This window comes from Paramisgurnus dabryanus, chromosome 6 (genome assembly GCF_030506205.2).
Source record: "Paramisgurnus dabryanus chromosome 6, PD_genome_1.1, whole genome shotgun sequence".
NCBI lineage: Eukaryota > Metazoa > Chordata > Actinopteri > Cypriniformes > Cobitidae > Paramisgurnus > Paramisgurnus dabryanus.
The window spans coordinates 23,189,710-23,204,795 of record NC_133342.1 but is presented as its reverse complement, the minus strand read 5'-3'; the positions used below and the strand labels follow the sequence as shown (position 1 = coordinate 23,204,795).

General features: G+C 35.2%; 1 protein-coding gene across 1 annotated transcript in view; it reads left to right on the top strand.

Moving 5' to 3' along the window:
* The first annotated feature begins 5,224 nt into the window (after positions 1–5,224).
* Positions 5,225–15,086, top strand: part of kifap3b (kinesin-associated protein 3b) — a 35,072-nt gene continuing 25,210 nt past the window's right edge. The window contains exons 1-11 of the mRNA XM_065276141.2: positions 5,225–5,394; positions 5,992–6,120; positions 6,226–6,377; positions 6,965–7,026; positions 7,123–7,264; positions 7,573–7,672; positions 8,516–8,640; positions 10,784–10,882; positions 10,976–11,154; positions 12,694–12,856; positions 14,369–14,469. Coding sequence (XP_065132213.1) covers positions 5,363–5,394; positions 5,992–6,120; positions 6,226–6,377; positions 6,965–7,026; positions 7,123–7,264; positions 7,573–7,672; positions 8,516–8,640; positions 10,784–10,882; positions 10,976–11,154; positions 12,694–12,856; positions 14,369–14,469 — 1,284 coding nt within the window. The 5' untranslated portion in view covers positions 5,225–5,362. The remainder of the gene's footprint in view (positions 5,395–5,991; positions 6,121–6,225; positions 6,378–6,964; positions 7,027–7,122; positions 7,265–7,572; positions 7,673–8,515; positions 8,641–10,783; positions 10,883–10,975; positions 11,155–12,693; positions 12,857–14,368; positions 14,470–15,086) is intronic.

The following is a 15,086-nucleotide window of genomic DNA, read 5'->3' as shown; positions in this document are numbered from 1 at the left end:
TTCAACTTGTTTTTATAAGTTATGTCAACTTATCACAAGCCAAAACTTAAAAATTAGGAAACTTGTTGCTTCAAATTCAAGTCAAGATTAAAATCCTTAAAAAACTTTTTTTTTTTAAATTCTAGCCTTAAAAATTTAAAAATTTGTTGCTGTGAATCTCAATAAAAATTAGAGGTGTCATCAATAATCGATTCGGCAATGCATCGCAATGTGCGCATGCCCGATTCAGCATCGATGCTGCAAAGTGCCATAATCGATTATGTCACTGTTTATTTTTTGACCTCGAGTGGACAATAAAAACGCACCCTTTTCCATGGATAGCAGACATATGGGCACATTTCAGATTCTATGAAATTAATGGGAAACTAGACAAGACTTACGCTGTGTGTAAAATTCTCATCTCAGGTATGTAATTGTCATTGTCTTAAAGCTGCTAAGCTTCCGTTTTTGTTACTACTTGACTGATGAAAAATTTGCCTTGTTGTTTACAGTAGAACTCTGATGCATCGCAATGCATTGTAGAATCGAATTGAATTGAATTCGTTACCTGGTGAATCGTAATTGAATCGAATTGTAAGGGCAATTCCAATGCACACCCCTTATATGCTAACATCATTTCTGCATTGAAAGAAAATATATATTTATTTGTGTTACTTTAACTTAAAAAATTAAGCTTACCCTTTCAACTTGTTTTTATAAGTTATGTCAACTTATCACAAGCCAAAACTAAAAAGTTAGGGAACTTGTTTTAAAAACTTTAAAAAACTTAAAAATATATATATTTTATATGCATCATTATAGATATAAAAAAATTATAGATAATGATGCACCATATTCTCACATCATTACTGCACTGAAAAAATATATTTTTACAGTGTGGCTCTCAAGGTCAATAACAGTTTTGTGTGGTTTATGAAAATAAACAAGAAAACATGTCCTTTTGGATAAGCTACACATTTCAGTGTTTCAATCTAATCACATCCAGTAAAAGATAAAGCTGACCACACTGCTTTATGTGGCATGTGAGAGCATGTTGCATGTGTGCAGGGGAGACTTGCGTGAAGCCCACATGCCATGTGTCTAATAAGTGTAGCAGCAACAGCAGTTAAGAAGATTGAGTGATATATGTTCCATATGGAGTTGAACTCTCTGAGCCTGTCAACTGTGAACCAGCGCAATGCTAACAGGCCACTTTAGGGGTGTCATAACGCTCACTCTAAACACACTCCTTATTAGCTCATACATCTATCACAGCTGGTTCACCTACCAAGATCAGAACATCAGTTTGGGTTCAAATGAAAAGAACCTGGACTAGTTTTTCTGTCATAGCTGTTCCAACTTCCTGTTCAAATTGTGGATTGGGTCAATTTATGAAGCATGATATAGTTTTTATGCCACAGAAAAGATCTGGCTGTCTAGACCCAAGACGGGCACAGACGTATCATTCGGTACTTAGACGAGGTTTGTGGTGAGGTTTTCATGGACTGTCAGTTGTTGTCTGGTTAAGGTCAAAGCTGTCTTACTGTGCTAACCATGAGAAGCTAAGACAGCATACATGTTTTCTGTTTGATGCAAGAGTGATTAATGTAAATACATATCAAAGTTTTAGGATTTTTAGAAAACTAAGTCATAGTTTTGTGTTATTTAATGCAATGCAGGTAAATTGGCAATATTCAGACAATAAAACAAACGTGACCCTTTTCTGTGATTTACTTTTTACTGAACATAAAATCACAATGTAATGAATATTCTGTGAAAATATAACCTTGATATTTTTTAATATTTACTAATTATTATATTAAAGACTGAAATTAAAGTAAAAGTAATGACTGAAATAAAACTCATAATTAGATTATGGCAGGGTTACAAATAATAATAATTCTGTTATAAGTTTTCTAAATCATGCTGCATTACTTTCTCAAAAGAAGTTCCTTCATAGCCATGTAAAAGTTTTCATATTTTCCACTCTCCGTGTCCAGGACATTTACAGTTGGCGTCAGAATATCAGTTGGTCTGAGAGGAGGCACTTTGAAGTGTTTGTGGTATCACAACATCTGCGGGCAAGATGTGCGCCCTGCGGAGAGGGGGTGTCGAATACTGCCTGTCTTCTCCCACGTCATGTGACAATGAACAACATTCCTTAACTCTTTCCGAAGCAGGCGCTTCCCATCTTCATTCCGTATCACTGCCGACATAAATCCTACGATCGGAGGCAATGTTTATTCAGCATCTCCTGAATAATGATGACTTGGATGTGATGCTTTTATGTCTCAATGCTGAGCAGACTTTAGGTTAATTGTTTTCAGAAGGTGCTGGCACAGGTTATGGTAAAATGGTTCCTAGTAAAATGGCCCTAAATTTCAACAGCGATTTTTTTTAGGAAAGCAAACAGACATTCTAGTATGATGCTATGATCGTTTAGTGTGGTGATGTAGTGCATGTGTTTGATCCCAGTTTGTTCAGTCAGCTTATGCATATTAATGGTGTCAGGTTTGGCATGAGGCTCACCTATGGGTCAAAACGAAGGCATGTGAGAGGTTCAGAGGACCAGACGAGGCCTAAGTGTAATGACTTCTGAAGTTACTACTGCTGAGCTCGAATGACCCTGAAGGTCACGCAGTAGAAGAAAAATGTTCATGGCAAAATTTTAACAAGTTTAACCTTTGTAACTGTTATAATTAAGTTGCTCTGTTTGAAAACATTTTCCATTTAATGTTAACATTGATGTTTATTTGTCCAGCTAAATGGTGTAATCACTAAATATAGCAAAATATTTTATGGTCAACAGTAAAGTAACTATTATGAAGAATTGAAACAAACAAGCTGGCTCGTAAAAAATTAAGGGCAGCAAGCTTACTGGCACCACACGCATCCCGCAGTCAGACACATGAAAGTACCTTCAGCTCAATTACAACAAAACCACAGGACAGCAGCTTAATCAACAGTTCAGTCTGAAATAACCAGAACAAACCACACCACAGTCATTTTCACATTTCACTGATAACAAATGGGCTGCCAAAAATATGCCGCCTTTCCAGCTCTTCTGCGTTTTTCAGACATACTGTACAGCACTTGAGCCATTTGTAACCGTTATTAAAGTCATATTTCAAAGCTTTGCTTGTAAATCACCACGCAATGTTTCAAATTAGTTGGATTACTGTTTTACGTCTGGGTAACTGATGGGGTGCAAGACATCTCTAATGTGTTAGATGCAGAATTGCAGGGTGGGACGGAAAAACAATCATCATGTTCGATGGTGGAGTAAATGACTGACGTTAGTGATGTTTTTAGCATGATGATGTCTTGAATCCTCCATACACAAGCAGCGATGGAAATCGGTGAAAGTTCAGCACTGAAAATGATGGATCTGACAAATGATTTCCAATGGTTTTACTCACGTTTGACTTCAAATAAAACCTGAAAATATCCTTCTTAATACAAAATGGCAAGCTTTCAAGGGCTGACCAGAACACAGATCCAACCGGATGATTCATTTTAAGAAATGAAAACATTTAATTATGGGAGTAAACTGGTTTCGGGTAGTGCTATGAGTCACACGTGTGAAATATCTTGGATCATTGTAGTTTAAAAAGCACTAGACTGAATCTATGTGAACTGTGCTTCATAAGTATCACGGCTATGCTGTATATAGGCCACCCAATGGTGTTGATATTGATTACACATGAATGCACAACTTATATCTGTGAATGCCTCAATTCAAACACTCTGGATACCACCAGCCTCTTATAATGTAACGGAATCTGCTGGTTTCTAATCTTGAAAAGAAAGCTGATCATCAACAAGTAACCATGGGCCCAGTTTATATTATAAAAATTTTCTTAGGATGTTATTTTCTTTGGCGCATACAGATAAACATTATACATGCCAGCCTCTTGGATCTTTTTCATTTAGTTTAGTTTTTATTTGAACTTGGCTGTCATCGGAATTACTCACAGCATTTTAAAACAATGTGCACTTTCCGGTGTCTCGCAGCGAAAAAAAACAGAAATGGAAACCATGGCTAGTTTTCTTTTCAACGTTGTCACAATGATACTCTTAAAATTGTTTCATTTAAAAAGCAGCCCCAAGCTGAAAAACAATATTTAAACAAATAAATAACAGAACAAGTTAAACCAGACTATTCTGGGTTTTTTTGGCTTTAGCTAATCTTCTACCAGACTGGTGTTTAGATGATTTTGCTGGTTGGGCAGCTGGTCTACAAACCTGTCCAGCTGACAAGTTCTTAAAGACCCTCTAATCCTATTATACTACGCCAGCCTGACCAAAATCAGGGCCAACAAATTTACCATTTATTTCTGAGGTATGATAGATTTTCTAAGTGAAAACAGAGAATGTCTGGAATAATAAGAAATGTGTTAAGATGCTGCATGACAAATACAACTAAAGCTAATATTCACTGATCTGATAAAGGCTGATAAAAGAAGTAATGATTCCAAACATTTTAAATCCAAATGCTTGTGTGTCTGTGTTTGTCAGATCTGTGTAAATCAGCCAACAGAGAGCTCCAAGATCCCTCATTCCATCAATGAAAAGTTAAAAATTGATCTGGTTAAATAAGATTCACATCTGTATAACATTTCTAAGATCATAATGAACAAACTTCAGTTGTTGTTTTCTTTTAACAGTTCACACAAATCATGTAAATAAAATGGGGGAAAATCATATTATATTTAATATAATTAATGAGAGAGATAATTTGGTGAGATTGTTTTTTAAACACTGCCGTTCACAAGTTCAGGGTCACTTGACGGAACTGTTTCTCATTCACCTTAAAATCTTTTAATTTGATTGTCTATTTAATGTTTCAAAATAGAATGTAGGCAAAAATCTAAATGTTATTTTACTTCACTATAAAACTAAAACAGTTTTTTAAATTCATGACTTGGAATGAATAATGAAGAAAATCAGCCAATAAGAGCTTCGATTAGATGGGAACCTCAAATGGCAAGAGATCATTTTTACAAATTCTGTACTAATTCTGGTGGCTATTTTGGAGATAACATAACTATAAAAACATATATTTTAAATGATTTTGAATTTCTTTTAGTGCATGTATTTATAAAAGTAGAAAAACATTAATAGTGACCATGCACTTTCATGAAAAGAGTGACTGTTGTTCATTCCCGTACAGTAACACATCGTCCTCCTGTCCGATAGATGGCGACGGCGCTCACTGTAGTCTTCAGTGAAACCAAAGCTCTTTCACAGGATCATCACATCAGATGAGGTGCAGCACCAGAGGATCAGAGGGCTGCAGATGAAGATGCTTTGATTACACCAGTCTTATGTTGGTACAGTGTCTCATGTTAACAGTGTGAAAGAGCAATTTATACGGAGGAAAATGCAGTCGGACGATCCACAGTCTCTCAAACGGTAACGGTTACATTTAGGTTAACTTAGCTATAGGATGCTGTCACATCCAGCATCACAATGACAGTTTAACTGTGTTTCGGTTATGTCACTTTTAAAGAAGAGACACTGCTTATATCATGTTGAAATCCTTGTGTACACCGTACCTTGTTCTGTCTACGGTCACGTTAATGTATTTGTATGGTCATGTATTGTTAATCTGGGTCAAATGATCCGATGTAATCGCAGTTGGGCGTGGCTTACTGTAAGCATCCCTGTTATGGCCGTGTCTCAAAACCTAGTGCGCCTTCTACATTAGGGAAATTTGACTATAGTTTTGTAATGATACCTGTTTTTTTAATATGTGACCATAGTTTTACCATACGAATTATTAATGCTAAACTGGTTACTGTAGTGAGACCTTAATTAGAGACCTAAGATACCATAGTTAAACAATGGTTACTATACTAAAACCAGTGATGCTCTACAACAGGATATTCTTGTTTTCCAGGCTTGCTATCTAACTGCTAAACAGAGAGGCGGCCAATATTACCATATATCTTTTGAATTCAAGTGCCATATAAAGTAATACTATTATGTACATGTTCTGTCTTTTAACAGAGTAAAGAAATGTGAGATAGATGTGCATCCAACAGAGAAAGCACTGGTTATACACTATGAACTTGAAGCGTCCATTTTAGGAGAGACAGGCGATGCCATGCACAAGGGCGTGAAACAATGTCAAAAAATGTAAGCAAGAATATTATTATTGTCATATGCCAAATTGTCATGCTAATGAAATTTAATCCAATTGAAAAAAATTAACATTTGTCTATTGTTTGTTGTGGTATTTAGCATCAGACTGAGGAGTTTGAATGCGGGGACTGATGTTCCCTCTTTTGCCAGGAAGGTGGTGGATGAGTGCAGGCTCATTCATGCATCAAAGCTGCCAGAGGTGGAACATCTGCTGCTTTATCTGCAGAACCGAAAGAAACCGAGCAGCAAATGTAATTTACACTGTAATACATGATTTCTAATCGTCAATAGTATAGACGGTTTCAGCAGTAACAACATAAACAAGCGGCCTTCCCTGCATAAACACGTAACTTCCGGTAACTCTGCTAAGAATAAATAACAACAAAGTCCTTTTAAAGTAGTTTATTTATATAACAAGCAAAATAAGCAACACGTGGATTACTTAGGAAACCAAAACATTTCTTTAAAATCACATCCATCCATCATTAGAGTAATCCAATTAATATTCAGTAGGTTAAAAATGTCTTCTGAAGCTAAAGAAGTGTGTATGTGTATGTGTGATGTAATTAATATTAGAGAAAAGCTAATATTTTGGAAGTATTTAGCAATATTGAAATAAAAAAATCAATAAGGGGAGCATGTTTTTATATAAAATCTTTGTTTATTATCAGCTGAAGAAAGTAAGCCACACTTCTAAGCTTCATGTAAACAATTTCTTCAATATTCCAGAAGAGCAATTCTTAACCTTGTTTATTTGTAATTTTTTGTGTAAATTTAGGTCTTTACATTCTTTTCTCATACTGATGACATTTGTTTGCTTCTTGTTGACTTTTCTTAGTGGAGAAGAAAGAGAAGAAACCAGTTAAACCCAGAGAACTGATGCCATTTGAAGGAATGGATGTATGTAATTGATTGTTTTCCGTCCAGACTTATTTTTGAAAATATATTCAACATGTTTTAACTAATGTTATTTCCATGATCTCATGTGTTTATCAGATTGATGAAGAGGCCAACATTAATAAAATTGATGAATACATGGAGCTTTTGTATGAAGGCATCCCAGAGAAGATCAGAGGTTCCACTCTGATTCTCCAGCTGGCCCGTAACCCTGACAACCTGGAGGAGCTTCTGCATAATGGTACTAGAGCAGCGCCGACATTGAGGTCTTATTGTTTATGTTTGTTCCCAATTCATCTTGGCGCATAAATATTTCAGTTACACCATCAACGTTGTTGTTTTCTGTTTTAACAAACTTCATAAACATCATAAACAATAAACAGAAATCATTGTGGTGAAGTGCTACAGTCAAGCATCTTTGACCTCGCTTGCTATAGTTTGATTTTCATAAGTTGGCGGTCTGAGAGTGGATATTGGTTTAATCTTTGTGAATGATTATTGTCAGGTTGTTTGTTTGTGAGTTGTGTTATGTGCTTGATGTTTTTCCAGAGACTGCGCTTGGAGCTTTGGCCCGAGTGCTGAGAGAAGACTGGAAACAGAGTGTGGAATTAGCTACTACTATAGTCTATGTCTTCTTCTGCTTTTCAAGGTACATAATTCCTCTGGGGTTTTCCTTGCACTGATGTTTGCCTGTTGAGCTGTAACGTTCTGTTAGACAGTCTGTCAGCATGGTTAAATCTCTCTGGGAAGTCTCTGAATCCATCCTATTCAAAGCATATATCTGCTACAGCCATCAAAACACGGCTTGTGTAACAAATAATTACTGTCAAATTTTACATTGCCTGCTGTGAGCAATTTTTTGTTATTACGCTTAATAGGTCTCTGTTTTATTGTGTATATGTATATGCAGCTTGTTTTGGGATTGGTTAGCTTTTAGTCGATGCAGACAGATGTTTTTAGCATTTTAAAGTATGTATGAGATTTGGTTTATGCACCTACACTGCATGAGAGAGTGTGCATCACAGGCTGACAGCTTGAAGTATTGCAGCACTTACAATAGTCATAACAAAGTCATGAGACCTTCTCAACAAAATGGCCACAGATCAGGTTACTACTTTCATTTCAGAATAGCTGTCAGGAATCATTCGAGGTATGAAAGTGTTTATCCTTATCAGAAAGTTTACCTTTGTTCACATGGCAAATTAGTAAATTACTTGCCTCAAGCCTGAAGGATTTGACAGATGAAAGTTGTATTTGAAATGTATGATGATTTGTTTGATTTGTCTGATCTTTCAAATCTGTTTATTTATTAGTCATAAGTAGAGCCTGAAATCAATGTGACAAAACCGTTTCATTTTCTCTGCATACCGGTCACTGTCTAGTTTTCGGGTTATTGTATGCATTAGTGTTTTGGACACTTGAGCGAGGAAAGGTCGCGGTAGGACAAAACCTCACAGTGAGTTCATAATTTCCTTTCTGTGTTTTTTTCCAGTTTCTCTCAGTTCCATGGTCTTATTACACACTATAAGATTGGCCTTCTCTGCTTGAACATCATCGAGCATGAACTGAGGAAATATGACATGTGGCAGGATGAGTTGGAGAAGAAGGACAAAGCTTATATCCTTTCTATCAATGGCTTAAACTGCTGATAATCAACAAGTCCTCAAAGAACAAAAGACCCTTTTACTATCAGACAAGTCAGATTTCTCATGAATTATAGAAGATTATTCAGAAATAATAATTTACTCTACAATAGTATCACTTTTATGCTAGCAACGATGGCTTGTTGCAGTGTGAAGGCACTCAGTGTATGCTAGAGAGAGAGGGAGGGAGGGAGAGAGAGACATTAGCCGTATCTGCCCTGCTCTCCTGTAGGGGTGGGTTGATACCACTTACCGATCCGATTTCAAAACCTGAAAAACTGTTACAACATGACGCGTTGTTAATTCACAGCTACTTCAGTGCATTAACTTTGCAAGCACCACACCATTCAGTTTTGGTGACCTTAAATATCTTCATATATGCATTTGTTTTTCACATAAATTTGTCAAATATATTAGGTAGACTTTTAATATAGTGTATAAAAATATTTATGGTGCTTTAATAATAGTCAGACTTTTCTATAGCATGACAGTAACAACCACGAGGAACGGATTTGGATCGGCCCCGTTAGAATGATACCCGATCCAGCAAAAAAGGTCCCAAGTATTGGATCGGCCCACCCCTACTTTCAACACAGAATGATTAAATATTCATAATTCACTAACTTATCTTAAAATGTCATCAGTATATGTATGTTGACATTCATCAGGTAGATAAAATTTCATGTAATGAGTTAGAGAAGAAAAATTGCACTGTTATATAAAGTACTCTAACAGTATTGTCAAATGAGAAAAGAATAACCAAGCAATTTGTGGTGTGTTGGGAAGATGGTCAAGAAAATATTTTACTCACTGATCAGTTAAGTATGTAAGTTAGGAAAATGTGACTTCTAGGGCTTCAGATCATCAGTGTCATTTGGGAATTTTTTGTGCTATGGTGAAGCTTTTACATTTGTACCCAAAATCTCAAAAGTAATTTTCTAAATACTTCCCATGTTACGAAAATGTCTAAATTTGCTTTTCCAAATGGACATACTGTTGTTTTCACAGCGGTAGTACAAGTGCCATAATAAATGGATGGTAATGGGGCAGTTTCTCGGAGAGGGTTTAGATGAATCCAGAAGTAGACCTTAATTATATTAGGACATTTAAGACATTTACAAACATACCTTACAAAAAACATTACTGGTGTGCATCTTGGGACAAAACAATGGCACTGATATATTAAAAGTCAGTGCAAGCTGATTTAAGTTAGGAGAATTCAAACAAACATTTTAGTGCTGGACTGGACTTAACTTAAGTCTGGGAAACTGCCTCAAAACCTCTTTGGTTCCTTTCCTAATAATGGCCATAATTTTGCATTAACATTTTATTATATATCTCAGCTGAAAGGCGGGCATGTAATTTTGGACCAGTATTGTGTTTTGAACCATATAGATGTCATATGCATATGCATATATATATTATTACACCTATAGATGTTTGCGCTAAACAGATACTGCATTCAGCTTTTAATAAGCTGTTAGATATGCTTATTATAGATGTAAAAATAATTTAGGTAAAAAGTATGTGCTTAGTTTTGCTTAGGCTTGCTTAGGCAGTGGTTTTGTTTCTAAAGTTCATATGATAGATCAAGTTAAGGGTTTAATCCCATGGAACACATACTGAGCAAATGTATACCCTGTAATGTACTGTATTTTTTGCCAAATACATTTTAAGTAAAAAAAATTACGTTTGCAACTCAAATTACATAGCACAGTTTTAGAAAATGAATCAACATTTATCTTTGTTTATTAAGCTGTGCTGAAGTTTAAGGCAGTGCTTCCCAATTAAATTAGGTGTGCTAAATAAGGAGACATCTAAAACATTCTGGGAGGAGGGCCTCGAGTACCAGGATTGGGAAACACTGGTATAAGGCACTAGATACATTATGGGGCAGGTCTCCGTACAGGGTTTAGAATAATCCAGGACTAGCCCTTAGTTATATTAGAACATTTAAGAAGTTTTAACAAACAAACCTTACAAAACACATTACAGGTGTTTATTTTTAAGGCGTTTTTAAATTAAGGCAGCTCGAAAATGCATTTTAGACTGGTACTATAGCCCTGCCCAGGAAACTGCCCTATCTTCTCACAATACTTATTCTTTAACATATTCACGTGATGAAGCCCCCGACAACCAGAGCTTGCGAAAGGAGCATGAGAAAACTCTTAAGAAATACCAAAGTCTTCTGCTCAAACAGGAGCAGCTGCTACAAGGTACAGGAAGTGACACATGTTTTTGCCACAGTTTAGTATCCCTTATTTATGAGGAAATATTTAGTTTTTTTCTTTTCTTTTCCACTGTTTTAGTTGCTTTCTACCTGCTGTTGAACCTGTCTGAAGACACCAGAACAGAGCTCAAGATGAGGAACAAGAACATTGTGCACCTGCTGGTGAAGACTCTGGAGAGAGATGATGAGGAACTGTTGGTGCTGGTGGTCTCCTTCCTCAAAAAGCTAAGCATCTTTTTGGAGAACAAGAATGACATGGTGAGCAGGCTTTATGGTGTCCAGTGTAGTCAATGCTTTACCAAAAAAACATTTTTAACTTTTGAAGTTTTTTTATTACTCTACTACCACAATTTTATGTCTAGCAATAAATATTTAAAAGAAAATTAAATGGCCAACATTTATACTTTTTAAAATATAAAACACAAAACTAAAATAAATAGGTTAAAATATTTACAATATTCAATAGTAAGTGGTACAGAAACACAAATAAATAAAATGGTAATACATTACTAAACATTTGGTCTCCAACTTCATGATGGTTATGGGTAAAAGTGTTTAGGATAACATAATGTGTTTAATTTTTTTGTTAAATATATATATATATATATATATATATATATATATATATATATATATATATATATATATATATATATATATATATATATATATGTATATATGTATATATGTATATATGTATATATGTATATATATATATATATGTATATATATATATATATATGTATATATATATATATATATGTATATATATATATATGTATATATATATGTATATATATATATATATGTATATATATATGTATATATATATATATATATATATATATATATATATGTATATATATATGTATATATATATATATATATATATATATATATATATATATATATATATATATATATATATATATAGGCTAGGCTGGTGTAATGCAGTGGTTCTCAAACTTTTTCGGCGTGCGGCCCCCCTCCTGTGTACGATGCAACCCTTCGTAACCCCCCAAAGAAAATGTATGACATAAGACATTCCAAAACTTCCAAAATTGGAATTAAACAAAACTTTTAAAGTATACAATTTAGTGCTGTTTGATAGTAGACTTATTTTTCTGAGGTTTAATTACACAGAGTTTATGATAAATTAATGTATTTTTTTAAATGTCATTAAACGGGGCCCCCCTCCCCATCTCAGGGCCCCCAGGGGTCCACGGCCCCCAGTTTGAGAACCACTGGTGTAGTGCCTCTCCGCTTTCAGTATTTGATCAAATGATTTCCTCCTGCCGGGCCAGTTGTCCTTGTGAGATCCCGCTATTTACAGTTTGTCAGAATGTCAAAGTCATATAGCAACACTTCAAGTTCCTAGATGTTTGAGAAACCTTATAGAACCTATAAATGTATAGATGTTTACAGGCCAGTTAACATCTATTGCTGTACAAAACGTTGTCCCACTTGTCCTTAAACTGCACCATTGTCAGTCCACCTGGAATCAATCTGCCCTGGCTACGAACGTGCATTTATCAAGGCTCCAAATTAGGAGCAGTTGTTTTTATTTCTGTATCCCCTTACCAAATCCATGTTGTAGATAAAAGAAATTGGGTTTTGGCTTTGAAAGTCTTTCAACATGTCCATACATAAAAACACATGTTGGACCAAAGAAGTCTGGCCATCTGGGAAAGGACGAAGACAATGTTTCTACACAGGATCTTTTTTTAAAGATGTTTTAAATGTTTAGGTGTTTATTTTAACATGTAACACTCAATATTAAATGTTTATTTCTAATAGGCCGAGATGGATACAGTGGAGAAACTGGCTCGTCTGGTTCCATGCGAACATGAAGACCTGCTAAACGTCACTCTGCGGCTCCTTCATAATCTCTCCTTCGATACAGGACTGCGCACCAAAATGGTGCAAGTGGGTCTTCTTCCTAAACTCACTGCTCTGCTGGGTAACTTTCTTTCCTTCCTAATGGTGCTTTAGAGATCCAATCGTCATTCTTTTGTAATTGAATTAGGCTGTAATTTAGAGAATCTTGTAAACCAAGCCAAGATTTGTTATAGTCTTATAGCAAGAGATTAAGAATAAATGCGAACGTATAATTTTCCTGTTTTCCATTTAAAATCTTTTCCAACAAAAATTTAAAGAAACCGAATACTGTAGTGAACTTAATTTACTTGTTGAAGTCATCTTTATTCTGTATGTGTTTATGCCCATCATCTTCGAACTAGAGACACAGTTTAAGTTGGAAAATGGATACAGAAGACTTTGATCTAAATCAGGCTGTAGAATATACAGTAACATTGAGACTAAAAACCTGCTTTGGCAGACATCGGTGCAGGTGCTCTTGATGGAAGCTCGACTCAAATTATGGCCCATTTGGCCAAGTTTTAGCAGATATCTGACTCTTCACTTTACTGAATCAAGTGAAGCCAAACACATTTACCTTGAGTTCACCTACACAAGTCATACGAGAAATCTTCTTTGTGTCTGGTTTTATTTTGAGCTGTTCAGAACAATCTGTCATTTCTCCTTGTACGTCTGTGTCAGCCAAAGACCACAGTATTTCTGGTCATTTGAATACAGTGCGTCTCTCTTTTCCTAACATTTTCAAATAACAATGTTGCACGAAAATTAAGAAAACGCTGCTTTCTCTATGATTAAGTCTAAGAGCCTAATTGGTGCACAAATTTTTTCAACGTGTTACCCATTTACGGTTCAGTAGTGCGGGGTGCCGTCATAAAAGACTCTGCGTTTCAGTTTGCGATCACTGAGGTGAGGTGTTAACATGGGTCAGCTGCATCTGTGGCCACTAACTAGAAACACATGTCCAGGCCACCGGGGGCAGCGCAGAGTTCGTCCAGGCTTATTAATGCCACTGTAATATATGCATACTCCTGTATCACCAATTAAACAATTTCTTCCCAGTAAACCTTATCTTTTTTTTTTTTAACTACTTCACTTTCCTTGCTTATCCTCTGTATTTTTTCTTTTTTAAGAAAAGATATCCCCAGTGGTCACATCTGTTTCTAATAGTGGATGTGATAATGTGTCTAGGTTCCCGGCTGCCACACTCAGGCTCCTAATGAATAATTATGCAATTGATCTATCGAAGTGTTTCCTATCTCATGGGAGAGTATATCAGCATTGGGGAAAAAGAGAGAGAGGAGGCCTCAAAGTGTTATTAATGAGAGTGTTTAGGTGACTCATTTAGGGTAAAGCGCAAGAGGGTGTGTGTGTGTGTTGTGTGTGTATCTGCAGTTTCTTTCCCCAGTGAAATGAGTTGGGATTGTAATCACACACCCCACATGCTCTTATCTGCAATCTCGCTGAAAAATTGCTCGCGCTCAGCACGAGCCAGTAAAAATACATTATCTAACTGACCACGACTGATCAATTTAGATAGCGTTTAAAGGTTTACACACGTTGTGAATCTTTCAAAATGTTTTCTTCTTTTCTGTAGGTAATGACTCGCATAAGCACGTGGCGATGCGCATACTCTACCACATCAGTGTGGACGACAAATCCAAATCCATGTTTGCATATACTGATTGCATCCCTCAGGTTAGTATCTTCCTTATTTACCTCTGATTTAAATGCATTAGGTGTATACACTAAAAAAAATTATGCTGGATTTACTTCAAAATATAGTGCATAATTTCTGCATGCACTTTTTTAAGCAAATGCAATTTTTTTTTTTTTACGCAATTTAAGCAATTGCAATTTTATAAAGTAAGTTTTAAGTGGAATTTTAAGCAATTTAAGCAATTGCAATTTTTTCAAAGTAAGTTTAAGTGGAATTTAAAGCAATTTAAGCGATTGCAATTTTTTCAAAGTAATTTTAAGTGGAATTATATGCAGTTTAACCAATTGCAATTTTTTAAATAAGTTTTAAGTGGAATTTTAAGCAATTTAAGCAATTGCAATTTTTTAAAATTAAATTTAATGTGGAATTTTAAGCAATTTAAGCAATTGCAATTTTTAAAGTAAGTTTTGCGTGGAAATTTAAGCAATTGCAAGTGTTTTAAGTAAGTTTTACGTGGAATTTTAAGAAATTTAAGCAATTGCAATTTTTTTAAAGTACATTTTATGTGGAATTTTAAGCAATTTAAGCAATTTCAATTTTTTTATTAAGTTTTACATGGAATTTTCTTTTTTTAAACAAAATTGCATGTAAAACT